The sequence below is a fragment of the Hevea brasiliensis genome, chromosome 17, assembly GCF_030052815.1.
Source record: "Hevea brasiliensis isolate MT/VB/25A 57/8 chromosome 17, ASM3005281v1, whole genome shotgun sequence".
Lineage (NCBI taxonomy): Eukaryota > Viridiplantae > Streptophyta > Magnoliopsida > Malpighiales > Euphorbiaceae > Hevea > Hevea brasiliensis.
The window spans coordinates 2,126,246-2,145,908 of NC_079509.1; the positions used below are offsets into that span (position 1 = coordinate 2,126,246).

At 35.6% G+C, this 19,663-nt stretch overlaps 4 protein-coding genes across 4 annotated transcripts; 3 read left to right on the forward strand and 1 right to left on the reverse strand.

Annotated features, from left to right (window-relative positions):
• The first annotated feature begins 563 nt into the window (after positions 1-563).
• LOC110639272 (transcription factor bHLH122) lies at positions 564-3,736 on the forward strand. The gene is made up of 6 exons (XM_021790149.2): positions 564-1,776; positions 2,190-2,506; positions 2,587-2,757; positions 2,950-3,015; positions 3,119-3,187; positions 3,327-3,736. The coding sequence occupies exons 1-6, from the start codon at positions 1,185-1,187 to the stop codon at positions 3,381-3,383; spliced, it is 1,272 nt and encodes a 423-aa protein (XP_021645841.1). The 5' UTR covers positions 564-1,184; the 3' UTR covers positions 3,384-3,736.
• A 9,200-nt stretch (positions 3,737-12,936) lies between these two features.
• LOC110639279 (uncharacterized) lies at positions 12,937-16,640 on the forward strand. Its single transcript, XM_021790159.2, has 4 exons — positions 12,937-13,603; positions 14,815-15,098; positions 15,510-15,737; positions 15,839-16,640. The coding sequence occupies exons 1-4, from the start codon at positions 13,165-13,167 to the stop codon at positions 16,352-16,354; spliced, it is 1,467 nt and encodes a 488-aa protein (XP_021645851.2). The 5' UTR covers positions 12,937-13,164; the 3' UTR covers positions 16,355-16,640.
• A 286-nt stretch (positions 16,641-16,926) lies between these two features.
• Positions 16,927-17,820, forward strand: LOC110639289 (histone H3.2). Its single transcript, XM_021790177.2, has one exon. The coding sequence runs from the start codon at positions 17,252-17,254 to the stop codon at positions 17,660-17,662; it is 411 nt and encodes a 136-aa protein (XP_021645869.2). The 5' UTR covers positions 16,927-17,251; the 3' UTR covers positions 17,663-17,820.
• A 1,168-nt stretch (positions 17,821-18,988) lies between these two features.
• Positions 18,989-19,576, reverse strand: LOC110639296 (histone H3.2). Its single transcript, XM_021790189.2, has one exon. The coding sequence runs from the start codon at positions 19,490-19,492 to the stop codon at positions 19,082-19,084; it is 411 nt and encodes a 136-aa protein (XP_021645881.2). The 5' UTR covers positions 19,493-19,576; the 3' UTR covers positions 18,989-19,081.
• Between the last annotated feature and the right edge of the window lie 87 nt (positions 19,577-19,663).

The window sequence follows — 19,663 nt, forward strand, 5'->3', positions numbered from 1 at the left end:
ACTCAACATATATAAAAATATTATATTTGTTGAAATAAAAAAGAAGAGAAATTATTATAATTTATTATTTAAAAAACAGTAAAGGTGACGAGGTGTATGACTTGTTGTTTTCTTAAAAAGTAAAAAGAAAATGCTAAGAAAATAGAGGAAAAAGATGAAATAGAAGAACCCTAACAAATGTACTTGAAATTACATGAAAGGACTATTAAGGGTGCATTCCCAAGAAAAAAGCACCACAGCTTCTCTCACCTTAATGGAGGCCATAAAAAGTAAAAATTGTCTCTTAGTGATGGTACCATGGGGACAGTACGGTCATTTTGATACATAGCTGCCCCATTCATCAAATTCCAAAAATAAAAATTAACAAATTAATTGTTGAGCTTATATTTAAATAATAATAATAATTTTAAAATGACTTTCACACCACACAATTAAAGTTTACTAGTTGTGTGGATGGAGTTATTTTCCTGATGTAATGAACACCCACAGAGACACATGTTACCTCACATGCACAACCCATTTGGCCATTTCTGATTTCTGCCACTTATGTAATAAACTCGCCCATGCTAAGGGCATTAAGGTCAACAAATTTGGTCGACGGTGGATGGATATACCAACCATGGTGCTTTCATTTCTAGCTTCTTCCTTAACTTGGATAAGACGAAGAAGAAGGCAAAATGGTTTTTACTATTTAAGTTTCGACTTTCGTTTTTTAATTCCTTTTTTTGGAATTTTAGTATCCTCTATTGCCTTGTTCACTGGCATCAAACAACACCTCTCTTTGCAGCATCTTTGAGAAGATAAAAGATTTAGAGAGAGACAGAGAGAAATTGGTTTTCTCACTTTTTGTGCTTGTTCTGATCTTGTTCTGTGTCATATTCTGATATATTATGCTTTTACGAGTGTTTTTTTTTTTTTTTGGGTTAATATTATCTTCTTCAGTTGAGTGGTTTCAAATTCAAGAATAGTTAAGTGGGTTGTTGTTGGATTTGATAGTTAATTCTTGTTTTCCAGCAAGATTGGCCCTCTGGGTCTCTTTGTTCGCTCTGTTTCACTTACTTGGATTTGGTATGGTTTACTCTTGGTGCTTTTCTGGAGATAGATTCTTCATTTATCGACATCTGTTCTTGATCTGATCGAAACAGCAACATAAGGGTGCTTTATTATTTTCCAAGTGTAAGAAAATGGAATCCGATCTTCAACATCACCATCATTTCCTTCACGATCACCACCAACACCAGCAACATCACCAGAAACAAATGAACTCTGGCTTGATGAGGTACCAATCTGCGCCAAGCTCGTATTTCACTGGTTTCCTAGACAGGGGATCCTGCGAAGAGTTCCTTGATAGGCCAACGAGCCCTGAAACAGAAAGAATTTTCGCAAGATTTCTGGACAGTTCTGGTGGCAACACAGAGAACATGTCAAAACAAAACTTCGGAGTAATTAAGCAAGATTCCCCAGTGAGAGAAGCAGGGGCACAAGTTAATCAGCAAGCACAGATTATGGGTTCAATGAATAATAATGATACAATGTTGCATCAACAGCAGCAGCAACAGAGCAATTTTTCCTACGCCGCTTCACAGAGTGTTTATCAAAACCAATCAAGGCCACCATTACCAGATCACAATTCAGGTTCTGGTATGGATTATAGGATGGTGACTTCAATGGGAATGGAGCGATTACCACAAATGAAGAGTTCTAGTTCGAATCTGGTTCGGCACAGTAGCTCACCTGCAGGGCTTTTCTCCAATCTAAATATTGAAGTGGAAAACGGTATACTGTTATTCGTTTTCAGTTTGATAAAGTTTTAAGTTTTTCTTTTGGGTTTCCTCTTATGCTTTTCATAATAACTTATTTGAATTAACCAATCAATGAGTGCTTTCGTTTAAAACGTGAAAGAGAAAGGGAGAAAACAAGAGGAAAAACAAAAAGGGTAAAGTGAGCCAAGATTGTGTTTCCTAACAACTTTTGCTGCAAATTGATACTTGAATAATTAAATTTTGATTAAATTCTTTGTGTTTTTGTGGTAACCAATCATTAGAACAAGCAAGTGGAGCTTAAAAAATTATTATAGTGTTTATAATAGGCCAAGTTGTTTGATTTATGATTTGTACATGCCAATAATATGAGAGTGAACTTTCTATAGTTATTGCTTGTTGAGAATCTTAAGTTTTGGCAATTGGTAGGCTATGCTGTATTGAGAGGCATGGGAGATTTTGGAGCAGGTAATAGAGAAACATCTTATTCTGCAGCTAGTAGGCCTCCTCCTTCTCTTCCTTCAGGACGAATGAGTCCAATTGCTGAAATTGGGAACAAAAACATGGGAGAAAATAGCCCAGAGAATAGTGGTTTTGGTGAAACTCGTAGCAACAATTATGTCACAGGTTTCCCAATGGGTTCTTGGGATGATACAAGTGTCATCTCTGCTGGTGCTGGTGCAAGTGCAAAAAGACTAACAGATGATGATAGGACACTTTCTGGCCTAAATGCATCTGAAACTCTGGTAGCACATCCTTGATTCGGGTGTTATTTGTTTCTTGATATAGAAAACAGGATCTTCTTGTAATTCTTGTTAGTGAACAGGACGGAGATGCTGGAAATCACCCTCCTATGTTGGCTCATCATTTGAGTTTGCCAAAAACCTCAGCTGAAATCTCAGCCATTGAAAAGTTTCTGCAGTTGCAAGATTCTGTGCCTTGCAAGATTCGGGCTAAGCGTGGATGCGCCACTCATCCAAGGAGCATTGCTGAGCGGGTAATCTTCTCTTCGCCATTAGCACATTTGCTTTTATTAGGATTCAACCGGAGTTTTGAACTTAACACTTTACAGCTTTGTAGATGACTTCCTCACCATTAAGTTAAAACTTAGTAGTTTACGTCTAGATATTATTTCTTTAAGATTCCTTATAGATTGATTATATGTCATATTCATGCGGATTATGCATAGGTGAGAAGAACTCGAATTAGCGAACGCATGAGGAAACTACAAGATCTTGTACCTAACATGGATAAGGTAGAATGTTCCAGTTGTGAAACTAAACTTTCATATATATATATATATATTTCTATATACGTCTTATGGTGATGTGTAAACTGAAATCTTTCCATATTTTCAGCAAACAAACACAGCAGACATGCTGGATTTGGCTGTCGACTACATTAATGACCTCGAAAGACAAGTTAAGGTATATGTTATATACCAAGAAATCTTTGAAACAAAAGGCCCTATAAAATATTAATAAGAGTCTTAATCAGGCACTTTCACTTGCATAATTTCTGCTTCATTTCTTCTTTATTATTCATTTTGTTTTCGGGTTCTTTCAGACACTATCAGAGACTCGTGCCAAGTGTACGTGCGCAAGCAATCAGCAGCAGCCCTAGCAGAAAATTCCCAAGTATGACTTGGTCTTGGTTATATGTACAGATTATTTAATAAGAATTTGCAGAAGTAGGCGATATAAAAGGGAAGCTGGGTTATGTTTTGCACTAAAAACACAGAGAGATATCTATAGTAGCTAGCTAATAAACACCTACCCAATCTGATATGGAGATGAAGGAAACTAAATGCTGACTGTAAGATCCAACTGAAACCTGTTGCGAAAATAGAAAAGAATAGCTGTGTAGTGGTAGCTTTGATTGTATGTTATAACATGTGTTTCCATCTAGTTCTGGAGCTTAACAATATTAAGGTAAGTTTGTGTTTTAAGAAAACTGAGAATTGTGCTTTGGTTTGATTTGGATGGCTTGCATTTCACACGTTTCTTTTCTTTTCTTTCCTCTGTATAGGAAAAGTTTTGCACTTTTACCTGCTTCTATCTTGAAGTAAAGAAAGGTGCTTTCAATGGTTTTCGCTTTTGGATGTAGCCAACACGTGGGGGGCTAGGTAGCTTGCTACTTTAATGGGTGGATGGAAAAATTAGTAAAGTTAATTATCAGTTATAGATCTAATATGATTAAATGAGCTCCACTCGTTTCATCTCATGTCTTGTACTTGGGTCAATATCACAAGCCATTGTGTTTTGTTTCCCTATTTAGTCTAATTTTTTTCAAGTGTCTTCTGATCATACCACTCGTCTTCAGGACTGTGAAATATATACTACTATTGGTTTTGGATGGCTATAAAATGGAGAGATTGAAGTGGCACTTGTGATTCTGGAAAGATTTCCTTGCAAGTCAACAGAAATAAAGATCCGAATGAGATAATTTATAACGTGGTAATGAAACAGGTGGCTAAGGGTTTGGTTGATAGGTAGCGAGCGAGTGGTCACAGCTGGATCCAATGGATGAGTCACTATCCGAGTTGGGCCCAAAATCTATGAAGAAAGTGAGGGCCATGTCATTGCTGACCTCAGTATACCTAAATGCCCTGCCCTTTCTTGCACTCCAGAGGGCATTTTCTTTTCCATAATTTCAGTGCACCACATCATTAAAAATAAAGATTAAAAAAAAATCTTTTCATTTAATATTTATATACATGTTTTTGTTTTAAAATTATTTTGTATTTATATTAAATTAGCTAGATTAGATTTAGAAAACAAAAAATTTATAAATTCATTTTATAAATATTTTTCATATTTATTTTATAATTAATAATTTAAAATTATAATTATATAATTAAAACAAAAATTTTTAAATTTCAAAATTTATACTCAACACCAAACCACAATCGCTAACACGTATGAATTGTAACTTTTTATAAAGTCTATTGTCTATGAATTGTATAAACGTTCGAATGGTCCATTCTAAATTTTGAAGATAAAACAAATAGGGGAGGGGAGGATTTCAAATAGCGGCAGTAGGGGGAGGCTGCGGCCCTTGCTACGCAATCGTCTTTTTTGATTTTGATAAGTTATTAAAATTAAATTTTTTTTCTTTTTTCCTTACTTTCCCATTAACACCTTGTTTGGATTAAAAAAAAAGGAAAAAGAAAAAAAAAATAAACAAGAAAAAATAAATTGAGATTGACACTTTCCCTTGTTTGAAAATGAAGAAAAAATAAGGGGAGGAGAAAAAATAACTCTTATTTTTTTCCTTATTTTTTTCCCTCTAATTTAGAGAGAAAATAATAAAAGTATAAGATATAAATTAAAATTATAAAATTACCCTTTTCTAAAGGTTTTTTTTAAATATATGGGATAAAATTGTAAATTTATCATATTTTTCTTTCTTCTCATTATTTTCCTCCCCTTTTATCCTAAAAAACGGAAAAAAAATAACAAAATGAACATATTCTTTATTTTCCACTCTTTATTTTCCTTTCCTCCTAAAAGATTTTTCAAACAAAGTGTAAATTGCGAAACCGTATATATATATATATATCAATCGGTTTCATTTAACAATTTTTTAGAATGTAATATAAACTAAATATTAAAAATAGAATTTTAATAAAATTATATTTTTATATATATTCAAGACATTTTATAGATCTTAAAATTTTCTTGCCAACGATTGTGAATCCATTAAAATACCTTTATAAATTTATATTATTTATAAGATATAATAATTCATATAGATTACATATTAAAAAATAAAATTCTAATGAAATGCTAAAAAATAGTAGGAATAGTATTTTCTTCACAATTTTTATTTTTTTATAATTTTATTTTTCTAATATCTAAGTATAACTCCTGTAACACCCCTAATTTTTAAATTTATTATTTTATGGGTAATTATTTATATTTTGTTTTATTTAAATTTTGGAAAATTATTTGAAATTTTTTTGGATTTTAGAAATCTGGTTCGATTTTCCAAGAATATAAAACTTTGATGATTTTTAAAAATTAATTTAAAGACCACGTGGCAAAACTAAAAATATATTTTGACTCTAAGAATTTTTTTGACTTTTCTAGAATTTTTTCAAAATTTTTGGGCCTCGTTTTCGGTCCTAAGGTAGAGTAAAAATTTAAATTTTTGTATCTTGAATCGAACCGACCGAATCGAACCTGATCGGGTCGGACCTGTCACGACCCAACCTATGGGCCGGACCGGCACTAGGACCTGGGCCAGCCTAAAGCCCCCGAGACCCGTAGTAAGCCTAACTATTCATTTATTTAACTCTAAGGCCCATTTGGGCCCAATTTTAAGAAATCAACCGGACAGAGTCCGGCCATAAAGTGGACATTTCAACAGGGAGTTTTTGACTCACCCGACCTGTAAACAAAATATATCATCAATTGGGGAGCCCAGCTCACCCTCCACATACTCAAATCAACATAAAGATAAAATGGGAGCTCAGCTCCCTCATCCAGTCCATCAAACATGCATATAATAATTTTACAGGTCCACATAACAATTTATATTACAGACCCGAATTATTTAAATATTTCTAACACATGTGGAAATTCTAGGAGTAAATAAAATTACACAAATATCGATAAACAACCTGCGAAGGAGAAAAGCAGGTTAATCACAATAAAATACTCCTATAGCCTGAAAAAATATTGAACACGAGTGAGCGTTCGACTCAGAGAGTAAAATATCAATTTTAACCATAATCTCTATAACTATCTAAAACTAATGCACCATGTAGAGTAAATGCAACACCAGCAATAATTTCACATCATAACATCAAAAAGGTAATTTGGAGCACTCACACACCCAATAATATCAATCATAATATATGGGAGCTGATCCCCTATACAGCTCTTTTAATTCCAACTGTGCCAGTGAAGAACTCAGCTCGGACTTCCACTTAATAACCAAATCGAGGTCCCAGCGAAGAACTCAAGCCGTGTCTACCCCGAAGGACCGGGTCCCAGCGAAGATCTCAAGCCGTGTCTACCCGTCCTATCCATAGTCCACACCACATCACACCCACGCCAATGCACGCACACTGCTCCAAATTACCACAACAACATACATGGCACTTTCACAGTTATGAATGCAACATAAATCGTGCCTAAAGTTTACCTACATAGATATATGCATATAAGTGATGCATGGGCATGCTTGAACATATAATAATAGTGAAATTACAATTAAAATTAATATTTTACTCACTGTACACCGATGATTATTGTGGCTGCTAGATGCAGGAAAATAGCTGACATCGATCACCTAATAATTAAATTATAAATTTATTAGTACTAAGTTAGAATAAAACTCTAAAGAGGCAATAGACAGTCTAATTTATGCCGAAAATCTGGCAGAGTTTCCCCTATACCTGGGACCTACCCAACCTGCAAAAAGGCTCAAATAACACTTCTAGATTCTCAATTTTCCACAATCACATCTCATCAATATCACATGGCCCCTCCTGGGCCCTCCAAATCAGATAATACTCAAAATTTTAAAAATTAAGTTTTAGTCCCTATAATTGACATTTTGCAAAAATCCACTCAGACAAGCTCTAAAAATTCTAAGATTTCGCCCCGCGGTCCCTAATAATATTATAAGACTATTGCAAAATGAATTGAAATTTTCTAATCACCCATGAATATTTTATTCAAGAATTTTACTCGATTCCATAAGTTTCCAACATCTAATATATTCTTAATTCAACCCAATTCAATATTCACATATTTAAACCTCCATCGTCAAGCTTCAACCAATTATATAAAATTTAATTATCTTAATTTCAAATAATCTTATATGCCCATAAGCTAAAAATCTAACTAAAATCCATCTATATTTTTCAAAAATATTCTACAATCACTCAAAAATTCAACAAACACCATAGAATATCTCCAAATAATTTTACTTTCATCATATATTTTTCTTAGAATTTTTCTCTAATTTTCCTGTTTAAGAAACACTGTATTTATGCTCTACAGACAGAGAAATAATAAAAATTGTCTTATCCAAAGTTTATTTGTGTCTCAAAAATTCCAAAAATTTATGAGAAAGCCTCTGGGAGTTGAATCATCTCCATAACCCACCGGAGCCACCGCCGGAACCACCGCGCACGGTGGCTGGCCGCCAGTCGCCGGCTACATTTGCCGGATCTGATCATACCATCATATTCCTCCCCTCTTCCTCAGTCCATATGTGGTCTCGGATCATCGATCCAACGGTCGGATCGTCCTAGATCTGACGAAAAAGCTTGAAAAACCTGAAATTTCTCTCCTCCATATCTCACTCATCCGACCTCCATTTGCTGCAAAATTAGTATCAAAAGAAAGGTCACGGAACAAGCTTTCCAACGCCACCTGAATCGCCTCGATCGGACGTTGGATGAAGCCGAAATTGCGCCGGAAAGCCGCTGCCCATTGTGCGCGCGTTTTCTCTCTCTTCTCCCTCTCTTGTCGCCGTTTCTGGTGGTTCTGGCCGTTGCCGGAGCCGGCCAGGTGGGGGCTGCTCGGGAGGTCGCCGGCCGGTCACCGGAGAAGGAAGAAGAAGAAGAGAGGGGAGGAGATGAGAGAAGGCAAAATTTGGGGGGGGGGGGTCCTCCTCCCGTTTTTGAACTTTTTTTTTTTTAATAAAAACTTTGGCAGTGACAGTGGAAATCCACTGTCACATGCCAAAGTCTCATCATTTCTTTTTTTTTTTTTTCTTGGTTGTTACAGGACTGATCTAATCGGATCGGCCCTCTTCCTCTTTTTCTTTCCTCTTCTCTCTCTCTCTCTCTCTCTCTCTCTCTCTCTCTCTCTCTCTCTCCTGTTTTCTCTCTCCTCCCTCTGGCCCTCGCCGGCCAATCGCCACCCAGCCCTCCCCCACACTCCGGCGCACCTCCCCCGCCGCTGGCAAGCCTCCAGGCCTTCGGAAACGTCACGCGTAGCCCACCCAGCGCGCGCGTGCTGTTTCGCCTTCCCAGCCAAAATTCGGCCGATCCGACCACCAATCGGACTGGGTCTTGTGTCAAAACCCATATACACCTAGAGAGCTTTTTATAGACACTAAGAACACTAAATTTCTCGCAAACCGTGAATCCCACGAGAAAACCGAGAGTACCGGAGTGCTCCACTTATCGAGAGCTTAGCGACAATACCAATTTCAAAATTTTCCAACACCGTTTTTCGATGGGTCCTGCGAAACTTAGTAGTATTTTTTCAACCACTAAATGAACTTAAAAAATTTCGTAAAAATTATGTACTAACCCTTGTATTATGGGCTTCATGTAGGTACCTTCAATTCGTGAAAATTCAACGGTTGCCTAGGTCTGTAAATTTCGGGCCAAGTAGACAGGCTATCAAAAAATTCTTAGAATTGGGTCGAGATTTTAGCTACCCCACTATTGTCAGACGTCCCGAGCGCGTTCCCAGGGTTGGAATCGGCATAGGTAAACCCAAACCTTACTTTTTCTTAATTATCTAGCGCTTGAATTTGATTAAAAATCTATAAAATATTTGTGGTAACTTAGAAAATTATAATTCCTTTTGCATTAGCTTAGTAATAATGCTAAGGACTGCGGGGCAAAGTTTTAGAATTTTTATAGTTCATTTGGGTAGTTTTTGCAAAAAAGGTTAATTATAAGGATTGTTGACTATTTGGATGGGCCCATGAGGGGCTATGTGATGTGATTGAGTTGTGGATGTGTGATTTGTGGATATAGAAGTAGATTTTGAGCCCTTTTACAGGTTGGGTAGGTCCTAGGTATAGGGGAGACTCTGTCCGATTTTTGACACGACTTATGACATCTTTGGCTTTTTCTTAGTTTGTATTGAGTCAAATGTATTAAATAATTATAATAAAATTGTCAGGTGAGCTGGGACAACCTTCCTCCTCGGCCTAGCCACCACAGTGACCTCAATTTAAGTCTGTGAGTAAAATATTAATTTTAATTGTAATTTCGATATTATTATATATTTAAGCATGCTCATGCATCATTTATGAATATATATCTATGTAGTTAAATATTAGGCATGATTTATGTTGCATTTTAAATGGATGAAGTGCCATGGATGTTGTTTGTGATAATTTAGAGCAGTGTGTATGCGTGGCGTGCGTGTGGTATGGTATTAGACATGGAAATGATGGGTAGACACAGTTTGAGAGACACACGCTGGGACCCGGTCCTTCAGGATAGACACGGCTTGAGAGACACTCATTAGTACCCAGTCTTTCGGAGTAGACACGGCTTGAGAGACACTCGCTGGGACCCCGCATTTGGTTTATTAAACGAAGGTCCAGCTTGAGAGATGCTCGCTGGCAGAGGTTGGATTAAGAGTGCTGTATAGGGGATTAGTTCCCATTTATGTATTGCTTGACAGTATTAGGTGTGTGAGTGCTCCAAATTGCCATTTTGCTGTTATAATATGAAAATTATAACGATGTTGCATTTCACTCCACAGGGTGCATTAGTTTTAGATAGTTATAAATATTATGATTAAAATTGGTATTTTGCTCTCTGAATCGAACGCTTACTCTGTTCATTTATTTTTTCAGGCTACAGAAGGATTATTTGTTATGGCTAACTTGCTCTTCTTCTTCGCAGGTCCATTAATAGTATTTAATCTATCTTGTACAATTGAGTTAAATTTTAGACTCCGCATGTGTTAGAAGCACTTATTTTTATTTTGGGCATGTATTATAGAAGTTATGTTGGACCTGTAAAATTATTAACTATATGCATGATGGGATTGGATGAGGGAGCTGAACTCCTATTTGAGTTATGACATTTTGATTATGTGGAGTATGAGTTGAGCTCCCCAATTTATTATATATTGTGTTTACAGGTCGGACAAGTCAAAAACTCCCTGTTGAATGGTCTATTTTATGGCCGGACTCTGTCCGGTTGAATTCATGAAATTGAGCCCAAAGGGGCCTTAGAGTTGGGTTGAGGAATAGTTAGGCTTACTATGGGCCTCGGGAGCTTTAGGCTGGCCCAGGTCCTAGTACCGATCCGGCCCATAGGTTGGGTCGTGACAACTCCTGCGCCTAAATCAAAATTACATTTATTAAATATTTAATATATAAATAATTATAATTTTCAAGTATTATTTTATATTTTATTAAATTTTTTTTAAAAATATCTTATATTATTACAATTGTGAACAAACTAAAATTTTCTCATAATTTTATATTATTTATAATAAATATTAATTAATATAAATTAAATATTAAAATAGAAATCTAATAAAATTGTGTTTTATGTATATTAAAATTTTTTATAAGTCTTAAAATTTTTTTACCAGTTAAATAATGTAAACCTATTAAAATAACTTTATAAATTTATATTATTTATGAAAGATATTAATTAGCATAAATTAAATAATAAAAAATAAAATTCTAATGGAATTAAAAGAAAAGTAGGATAGTATTTTTCACAACTTTTATTCTTTTTTATATTTTATTTTCCTAATGTTCTTATACATTATACAAAAATCTAATTCTAACAACTAAATTAAAATTAATTTATTAAAATATTTAATTTATAAATGATTACAAATTTCAAATTTTGCTTTACATTTTGCACAAATTTTTTTAAAAATATAATATGTTATTATAATTATTAGATTTTTTTTTGGTCTTGAGAATAGAGGTGTACATGGTAGTTATCATTCTAAAATAAATAAAAAAAATAAAATAAAAAAGAATTAAATTTAAAAATTTGATATTATAAAGTCAAAATACACTAAATTAAATTTATTTTATTATTTTGATAAAATCATGGTTGTTTATTAATAAAAAATTTGGAATCATATTATATCGAACCGTATTAAATCCTATAGAATAAAATAACTAAAACTAAAGTTAATTTGATAAATGTTTATTTCATAATTTTTTAGATACATTATATAAATTTAATATAATTAATTATATATTTATACATAACTAAATACATCACGGATATAATATATTTAAAATAATGAATTGTGCAACGCCTCATTAGCCTAAATGTATTAATTGGCATTATAGGTGGAGAAACTGTGTCTAGGCGTAGCTGAAATAGCTCATGGGCCGTACTATGAAAAAAAAAAAATATATTAGTGTCAAACTCCATCATAGATTAAAAAAAAAAAAAAAAAACCCTCCATCATAGACCAATTAAATCCAAAGCAAGCACACCACCTTGAAGTCCTATGAAAATCGACCCAAGCCTGGCCAAGAAACAACCCCAGCTACATCCCCAGCGAATAAGCACGAACATTATTAATTTAAATTAAAATTATAAATCGAATCGTTCAATATAAAAAGTTTAATTTGGTTTATATAATTAATGTAATTTATTTGATTTGAAAAATGTAAAGATTATATTTATTTAATTTAGTTTATTAAAAAAATAAAAATAAAATTATAAAAATTATACGTTTAATAATTTGAAAATTATAATAATTAAATATGACTCATTTCAATTTGCAAAAATAAGTTCAAAATAAATTAAAAAGAAATCTCAAAATTAATCTAAAACTAACGAATTGATATTTATTTATTTATTTTTAATGAGTTTGATGAATTTAAATTCTTAATACATTTGATTTATTAAATTTCAAAGTTTTACAAACAAAACTGACCCTCACTTAAGATTTGAGTGAAAATATTGATCATTTTCGCTACCTAGATGATAAACCAAATGCTTTTTGGTTTATGGCAAACTAAGTCCACTCAATAGCCTCTTTAAAAATTTTCAATTATTAAAAACTGAAAAAAAAAATTAAATAAGCTTTTGTATTTTTAGCACAAGTACTAATGTCTAATAGCCCATTCCCATTCAGTTTCAGATTCCTCTCTGATTTTTTTTTCAGACATTGTATAACACACAACATGGTATTTAATGCAAAAAGATCACCATAATCACCTATCATTTTCAATTGAATTGAAAGAATAGCGCGTCAAATGGCGATTCTAAGAAGCGCACATATATGCACACTTGATATTGTTTATTCTTACTGCTGATTTGAGAGACTGATTCAAACACCAAGTTCACATAATTGACATATTGTACCTTCCCTAAATTCATGTAGAAATTTATTCCAAGTGCATGCCAAAATAGAAATTTATTTCATATACAGTAAATTTCCTCGAAATTTAATATCCCTCAGAAAATTTTGACTTTAGCTCATCTCCCTTTACACATAACCAACACAACTTCCTTATAGCTTAAACCCTCTCTCGCAAAACCATTTCTGATTCATATCCCCAGATTCTCGAATTACTTTTAAACAGATTCCAACTGATTCGAATTGATTCTCTCTCTCAGTGTTCCTGTTCGGTTGTGGATTAAGCAGAATCAACAGACCATGAGCGTACTATCAAGAGACTAATCATCGAAAACAGGACCAAAATGACCATGGACCGAACTTCACCACCCGAAACCCCATCCAGAGACCCCAAACCCATCATAGTCCTTTCTATCGAGTGTCTCAAAGGTAGTTCCAAAGCCGACGAATGGACTGGCGACATGCTCCAGACCGGCGATATAGTTGAAGAAATCAGGATCGGGTCAGGTTCGTCTTCAGGATCCGGGTCTTATCAATCGTTTAAGGCTCCGTTCAAGAATGGAAAGAGTGGGGTCCAGAAGATTCTTCATGTCTCGTTTAAGAATAAAGAGACTTCAATTCTCGTTCGAGTCAGGCGAGGCCGGGACGAGTTCGCAGAGTTGCAAGCGTGTATCGTGCCGGAGTCCGGATCTAAAAAGCAGTACATTTTGAGGTCTATTGCTGATCCCAATTATACTGTCGGGTTCTCAGATCGGTCCGAGGCGGATTGCTTCGAGTTGCAAGGTCAGACTAGATGGCTTTTCAACTTTTCATTTCATTTTCTTATCTTTTTGCTTATTCTTTTATGTAAATTTGAAATTTTTTTTGTGTTGATTCTCCGCTGGATTCTCATTTTGTTGATTGCACGTGTAGTGTTACAACACATGTGCGACTAATTTAATTTTAATTATTTCAATGCTGCCATTAAGCTTATTTAAGCAGCAATTAAATTATTACAACAAAAATATAATTGTTTTATAACAAATTTTTCTTTAAGAGATGAGATTTTTTTGGTTTGGTTAATTTGGGTAGCTATAATTTGAATTCGAGATTTACAGTATCATAATTATAAAGAAAATTTCGATGAATGAAATCAATTTCTCATAAATCAATTTGTGGAAAGGTCATAAGAAGCACAGTGGAATTTCTCCAGTTGGTCCACTTGGCATGTTTAATGAGTTGATATTTATAGTTGGTATATTGCCTAATTACCTGTCTCCTTTTGAAAAGAATTGTCATTTTCAATCTTAAGTGCGTGCGTGATTATCATGACCTGCTTTTGGACGAAGCTGGCCTAGCTAAGTCGATATTTTCAATTGATTTTTGTGGCAGTTCACTTATTTTCTTTCACACCACATTACAACACTTCAAAATCGGATTCTGCGTTTCCACTCCAGGTTTCATACTCTGCTGAAATAACTTCTAAGTTTTATTCACTTTTCCCTTGTCTTATTAGCATTTTGCCTTTGGACAACATCATTTGAAACATTTCACTTCTAGGATGATTGTATCGAGAGCCTAATGACTGGATTTTAATTGTGGTTTGTCATGTTAAAATTTTCCTGGATTTTTATATTAAAATATATTTTTTTTTAAATCATTGAAACCTGGTGACTTTTAGTTGGAATTTAATTGGCTTGCTTTAGTTTTTACTCTTTGTAGATGACCATGGTGGGTCTTTTGTTTGTAATGTTATGCTATGTATTCCCTTGAAATAAAAGAATTCAACAATAATGTTTAACTTATGTTAATTTTGTTAACACTTTTTGAGAGTATAAACACACACTTTTTGTCGGCACACATTATTAACATAGAGCTATAGGGTCTACATCACAGTGAGTAGAAGCTAATGTGGCATGAATTCCAAAAAATACTGCATCAGATTGCTTTTAGTATAATGTGGGTTCATGGTTCTTGCCTATAGTCAACATTAACTCAGTAATTGTTTTTTGCAGGTTCAAGAAGCTCCAGAATTGCTAGTGCACTATCCAGGGCTACACTTCAAGACGGATATGTGTCATATCCATGGATGATGAGGATGCAGGAGGTGCTACCAGTTCCGAATTCTAGCTGCTTTCTTTCTATACTACTCCTTCCTAAAGTTTCGGATCGAGTTGCTTCTCGGTACAATGACTTGGATGACACTCTTGCAAGGGCGAATACATGGCTGTATGCATCTCAGGCCTCTGGGGTCCCTATTGTTTTCATGAATATTCAGACCGAGTCCCTGCTCACAAAGGTAGCCACCTGGCCTCAATTAAATTAGATTGGTTTGGGTACTTCAAATTTGGGGTGTGGGACAAGGGAGGATTTAGGGAACATTGGACAACTGCTCCATTGTGCAGCTCATCAATGAATCAACAAGAAATTAATTATTGACATTTCTACCCCTTTACCTTTCTAGTTGGATTCTATTCAAAGAGTTGAATCTATTCTATTAGTTATGAAGAGATGCATAAACTTACTTAATTGTATTGGCAAGCAAAGCGGAATACTTCCACAAAATTGTTAGATTGATAACTGTAAAATATATATACATATATGTCATATTAGTATATGACAACAGGATTAAATTCTGTTTTACAGCTGTGTGGGTGCTCTCCAATTTTCATGATTTATTGAAATGTATTTCTTTTCTAATTGGGAACAGATATCTGGAGAGACAGCCTCTTCTACTGTGAATGCTGGGTCATTATCTGATTTGTCTAATCTAGCACATGCAAGCTTGTACGGTTTTGAGGATTACCATGGGGTTGACATTGGTGTCGTAAGAGCAGTCCGTCTCTGGTATGCGCCTCTATGCGGAGAGTTTGCAATAGAGATGAAAATAAAAGAAGATGATTCAAAGCTTGGGTTTGCCATTAGTCGAACAGAAGAGGTATCCTGCTTAACTGTCCAGGCCTTTACTTTTAATCCATTACTAGGTTTATATTATGCCAATTTGGAAAGTGTTTGGTAAGTGTTACTTTGGTTCAACAGGGATTTATCTACATTTCATCAGTTATTGATAGTGATGAAAACGTACCCTCAACGAGGTCAGGGCTCAGCAGTCTCTATAAGGAGGCTATGAGTGCATCAAGATTGCTGGTAGTCTCCAGAGTATCAAACCAGAAGGTCCTTCCTTGGATGGTTTCTTCAACAGGAGCAATACGATGCTTTGACACTGTTTCACTTAGCCAAAAACTTTCACTCCATCGGCATGCCAAGACACCTATCCTGATTCATGTTTTCTTATGGGACCGAGCATTGGCTTCTCCAAGTACAGGAAGTGCTAGGCTTAGGTCTGTCTCTCCTCCGGTCATGTCATTGCCACCAGAAATTCAATTGGCACGCCATCCTAATGAAAATCAAATACTACCTCTACCTCTACCACCTGAAGTTCTGGATGAGGGTGGAGTCGTTAGGGATGTGCCAGAGATTAGGCTTGAGCGTGACACAGCCGGGGAAGTCTCCTTCAGATTCCATGATTTTTCACTTCCAAACAACTGGGTATGACCATTTATTCATTATGCTTCTTTGTCAGTTGATCGTTGTACATAGGAAAATTTCAGGATCATGCTAGCTTCAATCGAATGTCGTTCACGGATAGCTTAATTAATCTAGAAAATTAGGAATAAGATCCAATAATTATTCATACCGTTGAGTGCAAAACCAATAGCTTGATGTCAGTCATCTCCTTCTTATGTGGGTATGTAAATGTCAAGCGACTTTTCTTGTACCTGTTGATCTAAGATAAAGAAACATTTTATTAAAAAGAAAAAAGAAATATTAAAAAATAAAATTTTTTGCACATTTATTTTATTAATAATTATCATTAAATGATTTTATCAAATAATGAAAAGAATAGAATAAATTTTTTTAAAAAAATTTATATTTATAGAAGTTAAAAGACGTCTTAAAAAAAAAAAAATGTATGGTCATATATCTTTTGGCAATAATCTACCAGCCTCGAGAGCAAGCATATGATCCATGTTAACGACGTCGCTCTGAGGGGAAAATAATGCCATTTGTTGCCTTGATGGCAGAACCGTCGATTCCACAGTCTATCGACGGCTGGAATTCAACTACCCCAAAAGAACCCCAAAACCTTTTAACATAAACAAAAATGTCAATTTTCCCGGTCAAGAAACCAATCCCATTGGCTACTTCACATCGCACGCGGATCGCAATCCGTTTAACTCTTTCATACAGATTCTTGACCGTCGATAATCCAATAATCCACGACCCACATTTTCCCAACCAAAACTGCTAAAAGCAAAGCACTTTCCCCTTCTTCTCCAATGTTACCCACTATAAATACCCATCCGAGTGCTCGCTCTCTTGACAAGCTTCTTTCTTGCGGCTCCATATTTTCTCGGGAAACAATCACTCTTTAGTTTCTTTGTCTCTTCAATGGCTCGCACCAAGCAAACTGCAAGGAAATCAACAGGAGGGAAGGCTCCACGTAAGCAGCTGGCGACCAAAGCTGCCCGGAAATCAGCTCCGGCGACTGGAGGAGTAAAGAAGCCTCACCGTTTCAGGCCAGGGACTGTGGCATTGAGAGAGATCAGGAAGTATCAGAAGAGCACTGAGCTTTTGATTCGCAAGCTTCCTTTCCAGAGGCTGGTGAGAGAAATTGCTCAAGATTTTAAAACCGACCTTAGATTCCAAAGCAGCGCTGTTGCGGCCCTTCAAGAAGCTGCGGAGGCGTATTTAGTGGGGCTTTTTGAGGACACCAATCTCTGTGCTATTCATGCTAAGAGAGTCACTATTATGCCTAAGGATATCCAGTTGGCTCGTAGGATTAGGGGTGAAAGGGCATAAATTCTCTTCAAGTGTATGCCTTCGTATGATTGTATCTAACTTTCCATCTATACTACCTCTGGGCTGTAATTTTATGTATTTTGGGTTTTGGATGCGTTTAGTCTACCATGTAAAATTCTCTGGAGATTTTATCGAGTAATTCAAAAATGGCTTTCAAATTTCACGCCTTTCACTAATATGATCTTTTTTCAATGCATTATGTTTGCTATACTTATCGAGAGTTGGAGATCTTCGTTGTGGTGGAGCCATGGATGGAAGAGGAGTCTAATTGAATTGAATGAGAGGTTTAAGCCCAAGTACCTCCATCCTTCTGCTTTGCTTGTTCAATCCCACTCCGAGATTCTTCGGTTTTCATTTTCAATTTTGCTTTCTCGTCTAGTACAGTGTTAATTCTTTTGAGAGGTGATTTCGATATTCTAATTTTGATTTGTTTAATGATTAGATTGGAGCATTTCTGCAATTTTACCATGTGGAGTTCCATATCAAACGTATGCAATGTCACTACTTAGTTCTCTCTTCTGTTAAACTTTTTTTTTTTGGTTTCTTTTGGCTCGAGATCTCTCCTGAGCCAATAAGCTTTAGTTCAGCTCATTGATCGGTATTATTGAAGCTTTTATTAGTTTAATTGTGGTCATGATCATTTGATACAATGTTGCACAGCTGAATCGGGTCAATAGCGTTGCTTCCCTCTACCCTCATTTCAGTTATTGATATCTAAATGGCCTTTTTTGCTCCTCGTGTGCTGGGTGTGATTGCCTATGTTTGCCAACCATGTCTTTCTATAAATTGGAGAGCATATATTGCAATTCAACATGCTACATAATTAGTAGAGACCTATTTCAGTTTCAATTCAACTCTAGTTCAGTCCATTGATAGAACATGTTCAAAAATTTTTGTTACATTTTATTGCAAAATCAGCCCTGCTATAATTAGAACAGAATTTTAATTAATGGGTCCTGCAATAGGTTCGTTTACATTGAACAATGGAAATCAAGACACGACAACAAATCAATTTCAAAGGCCAGAGTTGCAACTCGCAAAAGCACAGATCTTGCTATTGTTTTCGTGGGATAATAGTTGTGTACAATGCCTGCAACTCTTGCTTGGCAAGACGTTGCTAACGGATATCAGATGGAAGTGAGTATTGGAGAAACAAAATTACCCGTTTCTTAGTTCCCTTCTTTTTATGTTTAGTATTAAAGGGTCCACAACTCCACATATACTAGTACTGGGTGAGGGCGTCACATATTCCCAGTTGCAGCAATAGGTTCGTTTACTGCTTAGGAGGCATTGAAATAATTGAACATTTTGAACTAACACACAGTCTAAAACATCCAATCCAATTAGCTATTAGATTTGAAACAATTTACAAGCACCAGCTAACAGGAAAACAAAACATGAACATCGAAATCGACATTTCTACGCCCTCTCACCCCTAATCCTCCTTGCTAGCTGGATATCTTTTGGCATAATAGTAACCCTCTTGGCATGAATAGCACAGAGATTTGTGTCCTCAAATAGACCAACTAGATATGCCTCTGCAGCTTCTTGAAGAGCCGCAACGGCACTGCTTTGGAACCGTAGATCTGTCTTGAAATCCTGTGCTATTTCTCTCACCAGCCTCTGGAATGGAAGCTTACGGATCAGGAGCTCAGTGCTCTTTTGGTACTTCCTTATCTCTCGCAATGCCACCGTCCCAGGTCTAAAACGGTGCGGCTTCTTCACTCCTCCGGTCGCAGGAGCTGACTTCCTAGCTGCCTTCGTAGCCAGCTGCTTACGCGGAGCCTTCCCTCCGGTTGATTTCCTTGCTGTTTGCTTGGTACGAGCCATTTCTGATGATTGGGAAAGCGACTGAGCGAATGCTTGTGTAGAGAGAAAAAGGGTTGATTTTTATTTTTGAGAAAATTGGTTGTTTCGAGCCTACTTATAGCATCTGATTCGAATCATTTGGTGGGAAATGGATTTTGGAGCGTTGAATGGTATGATAATCGACGGTTAGCA

What these genes read in the sequence shown, in the direction of transcription:
- LOC110639272 (XM_021790149.2), top strand. Translation starts at nt 1,185, where the DNA reads ATGGAATCCGATCTTCAACATCACCATCATTTCCTTCACGATCACCAC. An exon ending in AAATATTGAAGTGGAAAACG is followed by an intron (nt 1,777 to 2,189) that starts GTATACTGTTAT and finishes GGCAATTGGTAG; the next exon opens with GCTATGCTGTATTGAGAGGC. An exon ending in TTGTACCTAACATGGATAAG is followed by an intron (nt 3,016 to 3,118) that starts GTAGAATGTTCC and finishes CCATATTTTCAG; the next exon opens with CAAACAAACACAGCAGACAT.
- LOC110639279 (XM_021790159.2), top strand. Translation starts at nt 13,165, where the DNA reads ATGACCATGGACCGAACTTCACCACCCGAAACCCCATCCAGAGACCCC. An exon ending in GGATTGCTTCGAGTTGCAAG is followed by an intron (nt 13,604 to 14,814) that starts GTCAGACTAGAT and finishes TGTTTTTTGCAG; the next exon opens with GTTCAAGAAGCTCCAGAATT. An exon ending in CCGAGTCCCTGCTCACAAAG is followed by an intron (nt 15,099 to 15,509) that starts GTAGCCACCTGG and finishes AATTGGGAACAG; the next exon opens with ATATCTGGAGAGACAGCCTC.
- LOC110639289 (XM_021790177.2), top strand. Translation starts at nt 17,252, where the DNA reads ATGGCTCGCACCAAGCAAACTGCAAGGAAATCAACAGGAGGGAAGGCT.
- LOC110639296 (XM_021790189.2), bottom strand. Translation starts at nt 19,492, where the DNA reads ATGGCTCGTACCAAGCAAACAGCAAGGAAATCAACCGGAGGGAAGGCT.